General features: G+C 41.1%; 1 protein-coding gene across 1 annotated transcript; it reads right to left on the reverse strand.

Annotated features, from left to right (window-relative positions):
* Window positions 1–2,436: 2,436 nt before the first annotated feature.
* Window positions 2,437–7,554, reverse strand: KRT26 (keratin 26). The gene is made up of 8 exons (XM_037493273.1): window positions 7,114–7,554; window positions 6,125–6,207; window positions 5,565–5,721; window positions 5,277–5,438; window positions 5,068–5,193; window positions 4,548–4,765; window positions 3,233–3,300; window positions 2,437–2,591 (listed from the first exon to the last, which is right to left on the reverse strand). The coding sequence occupies exons 1-8, from the start codon at window positions 7,552–7,554 to the stop codon at window positions 2,437–2,439; spliced, it is 1,410 nt and encodes a 469-aa protein (XP_037349170.1).
* Between the last annotated feature and the right edge of the window lie 214 nt (window positions 7,555–7,768).

A 7,768-nucleotide genomic window follows, 5' to 3' on the forward strand; every position in this document is an offset into this window, starting at 1 on the left:
TCAGTGACACATGAGCTATTGATCAACTAAGTAATTACATTAAAGATAGTGAGAGCCAGGTTTCTCATGATCAGAGAAAGGAGTAACAGATATGGAAAGAGAGGAAGTTAGAATAAATCCTGTGTCGGAATGGAATTAGATTATTGGAATGAAGTTATGGCTTTTTGTTTATATATAAGTGAAAATACATATATACACATTTTCATATATATATGTAAATATGGACAGATGGATGCAATTATATGGACCTATTATATATATAATATAAATGAATATCATGGCTGGGACATGTTTTATCTAGCCAAGGTGTATCTGAATGAGGTTTGGAAGTTAACAATTAAGGATGCCCAATACATTTTTTTTTGGATTTGTCAACTCTTGGTGACAATCTTTTATTTTGTTTTTGTTTTTGGATAATACTGACTTCTTAGAAATGAGAGGAATACTTAAACTTTTCAGCCTTCTTTTCAAGGACTATGATTGTTTGCTAAAAACAACCATAGTTTATACTTATGTTCAGCATAACTGTCTTATGTAGACAATTTATCTGTTTAAGTTGAAAAGGATGGATACAGAAAAATGGAAGTTAGTCAGATTGGTTTGGAAAGACTGGAAACTATCAAATAAAGATTGTCTAGTACTGAAGGTCATCAGAGAAAGGGGGTATGATATCGTGGTATAAGATGACTGATTATCCAAGTGTCTTGATGAACTGAAATTGTGACTAGTCCTCCAATTCCAACCTTGGATGCACCTACTACTCAAAAATGAAGTATAAAGAGGGAAACTCGCCTATGTGAGAGAGTCACCTGGTGAGCAGGCTTTGATCAACATGTGGGCAGTGAAGGTTGGGGCTGGAGAGGAGCTGGAGATGGGTAATAGATGGAGAGGAAATGACCATGTCTTCACATAACAATGAGCCCTATTCCTTCTGTCAATGCTGATTACGCACACAATGGAATTGCAGTGTGAGAATGGAATGTGGTTGGTGAAATTTCTATGTTATATTGATATTCTCCCTGTTGACTCTGATCACTGCATTGGAGAGGGAGATCTGGACTGAATCTAGGCCCTACCACTCATCACTTTTATGGAATGTTGGGGAAACTATTTAATTTCTTTGAATTTCTATGTCCTTATATGTAATATAAAAATAATGAACACCCACTCCATCGGTCTTTGTGAAGATTAAATTGGTTAATTCATGGAAAGTGAGATAAAATACAAAGATAAGATATTGTCATAATGGTCTTACCATTGAAAATATCAACTGAACTCAATCTCACTTTTCACCATTGAAATTATGGTCTCCATCTGCATGTCTTGGGCCATTCATAAGAAGATAGTGAAAAAAGGTAGCTTTCACCTGTATTTGCATATCAAGAAACCGACTCTGGGTTAAGTTCAACTCCTTTATGTGGGAATAAGAAACAATAGCAATCAAGACTATGTTGAGAGTTGGAAATGCAATCTCAGGAGACCAGGAAACCTTAGACCGTGTAGTTCAGTGTTTATGGACCATATTATGGGCCACTTTGAATTCCGCATAGTCCATATCCCATTTGGTTAAAACCCTTTTGAGAGGCCCTGTCATGAAAGTTGTAAATCTAGGTTATTGCAGACCTCCTCATCTCCCTTCACTCCAAACGAAATAAACCTTTTTAGCCTAGAACCTTGCTTCTGTCCAGTTGCACTTTCCAAAAATAATTTGGTAAGGCTATCAGGCAGAATCTTGTGTGCATGAGGACATACAAAATTTTGGGAACTTCTCTGGGCTTGAGTGGTGCAGTTCTAAATTTGTTGTTACCTCCATAGTAGGAGAAGAGAGATGTGTGTATTGCAAATGGAAAGATAGCTATCCGGATTCAGATTCAACAACCTAACATTAGTTGATCACCCACGCCAGCTAGCCTTTAAAAGGGTGATCAACAGGTATAATTTTCTTTTCCTGGTGATCAACAGGTATAATTTTCTTTTGTATCCATAGAAGGCCAGTCCCAAAGAGATCTAGTCATTTGCAGAGTTAATCAGAGACATGTTTGGGACCAGAGATTAGGACCAATGTTTTTTCCAATTTAGCCTATAATTAATTGAAGTACATTGACTGTGTAGTGAAGCACTTAATTTTTTTTACCATCTTCCCAGGACTGTCCCACAAAGATCAACTGTGGAAATTCAAAAGCTCATTTATCCAAAATAACTTGCAACAGAAAAAATTTTAATGAAGTGGCAAAAAAAGGACCCCAAAATACAAAAACTTGAGAGAGAAAAGAGTGTCTTACTTCTGAGAAAGATAATATGCAAAGAACATGAGCAAAGGAAGAGAAGGAAAACAAATTCTATCCCTTATATTTTGAAGAACAGAAATGAATGATTTCTTTGGGTAATTTTGACCCATGGGATTTGAAAAGGCAGACTGTTTTTTGGGAAATAATCTCAGTGTGGTGCTTTAGAAGGCACTCTTTGCTCCATTGTGATGTTGCTTATTTTGGAGGATTTTTCTTCAACAGAGTGGACCCTCAGTGAAAGGACATTGCCAAGTTGATCTAGTTCTTCAACCACTGTTTTGACAAGGATTTCTTCTGTTGAGTCTAAAATAAAAGGAAAAGAAGTTTAGGATTCTTTTTTTTTTTTTTTTTTGTACAAGCACTGGGTATAGTCAGAAGCACAGGAGGGTGAGAGAATTCACCACAGCCAGAGTGGGGGACAGAACAGGCAGACCGACGAAATACACTGCTGAGGGGAGCAGCGGGCGCGGCAGGGGGGTCTGTCATGCCATGTGGGACCCTCACGGTGGCTGGGGATTGAACTGGCGCTGCAGAGGCTGCGGGCAGCTTCGCAGCCCAGCGCTCAACCGCTGCGCCACCAGGGGAGGCCCTAGGACTCATTCTTAAGCTGAAAAGACCATCTTGAAAAGATGGTGTTTGCAAGTTGGCAGTAAAATGAAATACCATAGTGTCTTTGACATCTGCTTAGCAAGGTGCTGGTCAACCTTTCTTCTATTTCCCACTTTTTCAAGCCACGCATGTTTGAAAGTATAAATAAAACACATTAAAACTACATAACTATCAGGCAAGTATAGCCTGGAGCAAGTAATATTGTTTTCTTTTAAATACCCACTTGTCCTGAAACTTTATTTAGAGACAATTTAATTTTGTTTACAAATAAGTGACTTATTTAATACAAGTGCTGGACTTTAAAAGAGTTACACCCACTAAAAAATCTTCCATACCTGTGACTTGATTTTCAGAACTTATAGGCCCACGTCCTTTTGATTTGTAGAATGTAGATTTACCTTTTCTGTGAAGAGAAGGGTAAATTATGATTTTTTAAAAAAAATCTTTCATTAGGGAGCTCATCAATTACTCTAAGTTGATAATAAAAGTTTTGTAGTTTCCATAAGATTCAATTCCTCTTTTGTTAAAGAGACCTTAGTAAGCTTTTCATGTCTTTAATCTAGAGAAAGAGGAGATTCAGTGATGTTCACCATCAGAGTCTCCCTCGTGCCCAGACATGATCTCTTTCATCTGGTTATCCAGGGACTCCAGGTTCTTATGCTGACTTTTCAGTCCATTTTCTGGCCAGTGAATATGCCTGGAGTGCCCATCACGTAGATGGCATGGGGCTAGTCCTGTACAAATTACATAGAGTGCAGATACAAGCAATTTACATGGTTGGCCATAAAGTATATGCATGCAAGAAGTTATTTATATCATGGCATGAAGGTTACTGTAAGAGAAGTGGAAAATGAGTGCTGTCACAGCACTCTGCTTGAAGGAGGGAGCAATCACCTTTGGGCTCTTTTGAGAATAGGCTATGGAGGACTGATGTTGGCCCTGGAGCATGTTACTGACTCATGGCATGACCTTGAACAAGCATTCCATATTAGTCTCTGATCCCCAAGTGTATTTTGTGTGTAAGTCCCTGTCCTGAGCACTTTACCCACACAGCGAGGCATGATGGCGAGAGTGTGGTTTTGGTGTTACTGCAATCTTATCAATAAGGGGACCCCAATAAGGAGTTTAAAGAGGCTAAACACTTTGCTGAAATTTACCCAGTGGTGTGATTGGCAGCCGGGGCTTCACCTCCATAGCTGTTGCTCTTGGCTAACAAACTATGGTGCTTCTCCAATTAAGTCTTCCTGTATCTTCATTGCTCATCTTTCAAATGGAAATGTAACAACCCACTTAACACAGGGTGCATGTGGGACAACTAATGACGTAATAATAAAATAGGTGTGTGTTATTATGAGAAATGTGCTTCACCATGAAATCACAGGTAGCAACTCTTTCCCTAGACTGGAGAACAGGAATTGTTCAACATTCTGCATTTAAGTGTTCTCTATGCTATTATAGATGCAATTACACTACATACTTTGAAATTTGATTTTGTGTCTTTTCATTTCACTTGGAGGCTATAATAAATTCCTGAGCTCAAGAATGGATATGGTTTTTCTGGTAGGAAGTCCTAAAAGACCAGTTGGCTCACATGCATACTGAGTAAACCTACTTGGTGTAACATTAATCTTTTCATGAGTTAATATTTACCTTTCTTCTCCATCTATTAATTTGCAGTAAGTTTCAATTTCCTTTTCTAAGAATATTTTGATGTCAAGAAGCTGCTGGTGCTCCAGCTTCTGGCCTTCTGTTTCTGTTCGGATCTGCTGCAGTTGGTCCTCCATCGCTCCAATCTGATCCTGGATTTGCTGAAGCTGAAGGCAATAATTGCTTTTGGTCTCATCCAAGGAACATTCATAGGAATGTTTCTGAAAGAACAAAGTAAGGCTCACATGTGTAAAAGATCCATGACATCTTCATATTTTAAACATTCTTAGGGTGGAAAGAATCTTTGTGGCCTGAATCTTTTCGATTGAAAAATCTGCATTAGCGAAGTTTAAAAAAATGTTTTTTTCTCCACTGGAAAAAGTTTTAAGTTTTGGGAGTTGATGAGTCAGAAGTAGTGCTGATGGACAAGATGCTTGACATTTAATCTATTTATATGTAGTTATATTTTTAGTTTAGTTATGGACACACATGCATAGTCAAATCAAAGGTGATTCCTACGCACCACGGCAGTAACAGACTGAAGTTCGATTTCCGAGGTTTGTAGGTTGCGTTTCAGTTCCATCAGTTCACTTCTGGCTGCGGCGACTGCCCCCTCATCGTCAGAGATCTGCTGCTGCAGTGAAGCACTCTGGAGCATAATTGTCAGAAGAGTCAGTAACCCGCTGAGGACAACTGTATACACTGTTGGCGTGTGAAGGGCCAGATCCCTACCTTCTCGTTAAACCAGGCCTCGGCGTCTCTGCGGTTCTGCTCGGCCAGATGCTCATACTCAGCCCTCATGTTGTTCAACAGGGCAGTGAGGTCCACTCCTGGGGCAGCATTCACCTCCACATTGACGTTCCCCCCGGCTGCGCACTGCAGGACTTGCATTTCCTGGAAAGGGGATCCGTGTTCATATTCAAGGGAGAGCTGTGATTGCTGTTCACTCTTCTCTGAGCAGTGGGCTTGGGGAAGGAAATCAGTCACTGTGTGGATCCCCCCCCCCACTTGGCTCCTTACCTCCTGGTGATTGCTTTTGAGGGACATCAATTCCTCGCTGAGGGTTTCCGATTGTATCTCCAGGTCGGTGTTGCAGAGGGACAGCTCCTCCAACAGTCTGTGAAGACTGTTAATGTCAACTTCCACGCTCTGGTGCAGGGCAAGCTCATTTTCATACCTGGAAGGTAATTCAGATGCTTGAGAGCTGTAACTGGAGGTGAGAACAGAGCACAACTTTTCCAGACATTTCCTATACTGATGGAGGGGATGTACACGCTTCTAAAGCTTCTTGCAACAGTAAAGCAATGGCAACTCAACTCATGGGTACTTGCTGATTCATGAATATTAATTATCTTGGAGAGGTTGTTTTTTCAGAGTTGATTTTTGTCATCTAACATGCTTAGCAGTTGAGTAAGAATAGTGTTTAAATATTATGATAGCTCTTTCCAGAAGGGCATATTTAACTTCTTCAGTGATCTAGTCTGACTTTGTAAAAACATGTTGGTTTTTAAAGCAAAGGCTATGTTCTTTACTGCAGCATTTTTACCTTTACTGTGATTCATTACTTTATTTTCACCTACTTCAGCCTGAAGTCATCAGCTGTCAGTCTGGCATTGTCGTTCTGTAGAACAATGCTGGCATTACAGGCAGTCATAGAAATAATCTAAACAGGGTAGATTGTGCAAAATGTTAAGTACCAAAAGTCAGGATTTAAGTATGATTCTCATATTCTTAACCAACCAAACATTTATTTTAGCATTATTATTATTTTTAAAAAAAGATTTATTTATTTATTTATTTATACAAGCACTGGGTACAGTCAGAAGTGCGGGAGGTAATTCACCAGAGCCAGATTGAGGAGCAGAGCAGGCAGAAGGACCGAAGTACACTGCTGAGGGGAGCAGCTGGCGGCAGGAGAGGTCTGCGCACCATGTGGGACCCTCCTTCGGTGGCCGGGGAGCAGCCAGGAATCAAACCAGTGCTGCAGAGGCTGAGGACAGCTTCGCAATCCAGCGCTCAACCGCTGCGCCACTGGGGAGGCCCATTTAAGCATTATTTATAATAGTAAAGGCATCTGGGTTTTTTTCAGATAATAAATGACCGGCAATTAAGAGCCAAAGTAGACAATTTCACAGTCATGGATACTTTGATTACTCTTGATCAAACAGTATGAGCTAAATAGGAGATCAACAAAGCAATATCTATTTTGAGACAATTCCCCTTTCATTCATTAATAATGTAAATTTGTTTGCCAAGCGCTGCCCTGAGCAGTGGGGATATAGAGTGAGCAAGTTCTAGATCGTGTAAGTTTGCTGAGCACATTTTATGTTTTCAGGTTTGGCCCACTCTAAGTCTGTAGCAAAAAGCATAGAACTGAAGCACCCAAAGTGGGGAGGGACCGGGGAGGGCATGAACAAAGAGGGAAGAGAGCACCATAGACTCTGGTGGTGGACTAGGGTGATCTGGTGGCCCCGACCCTAGGGTGGTGCTGCCGGATGGGGAAAACCCACTGTTACTACAATGAAAAGAATCAATTATTTTAAAAAGTATGAACATCCATATTTCTTACCTGGCTTTTAAGATCTTCAATGACTGAAAAATATCTACTATAATCATGATCGACTCCTCGGGAAGAACCAGGTCCGTATTTCTCATACCAACCCTTGATTTTCTGCTCAAGATCGGCGTTTGCTTCTTCCAGAGTGCGCACGTGGTCCAGGTAGGACGCCAGGCGGTCGTTGAGGTTCTGCATGGTCATCTTCTCATTCCCGGAGAGCAGGCCGTGTTCATTTCCAAGGAAACCAACGCAGGTGCCACTTCCCAAGCCTCCACCGCTATTACAGAAACCCGTTCCAGATGAAAGGCTTGCCAGACTACCGGGAAAGCTACCGCCTGCGCCCGACCCACTGCATCCATTCCCAGCGGTGATGCCTGTTCCTCCACCAGGCAGCCGGCCAGGACTAGCGCGTGAGCTCGCCCGCCTGCACCCGCTAGAAAGTCGGAAAGACATGTCCAGAGCACCGTGGAGTGACCTTTCTCAGAGAACTGAGCGGACCAAAGCACACCATCCAGGGAATCTGCTCCATTGGCCTTTTATAGGATTCACTAGGTCATTCTGGTCTTAATTAGGATGATCTGTAATAAAATATTACTAGCGTCTTAATTGTTGTTTTTCATAATTGGGTGATTTTTACTACTGTCCAGTCTGAAGGTGGAAAGCTGCC

Source organism: Talpa occidentalis, unplaced genomic scaffold (genome assembly GCF_014898055.3).
Source record: "Talpa occidentalis isolate TD23 unplaced genomic scaffold, MPIMG_talOcc4v2.1 talOcc4.7, whole genome shotgun sequence".
Classification (NCBI taxonomy): Eukaryota; Metazoa; Chordata; class Mammalia; order Eulipotyphla; family Talpidae; genus Talpa; species Talpa occidentalis.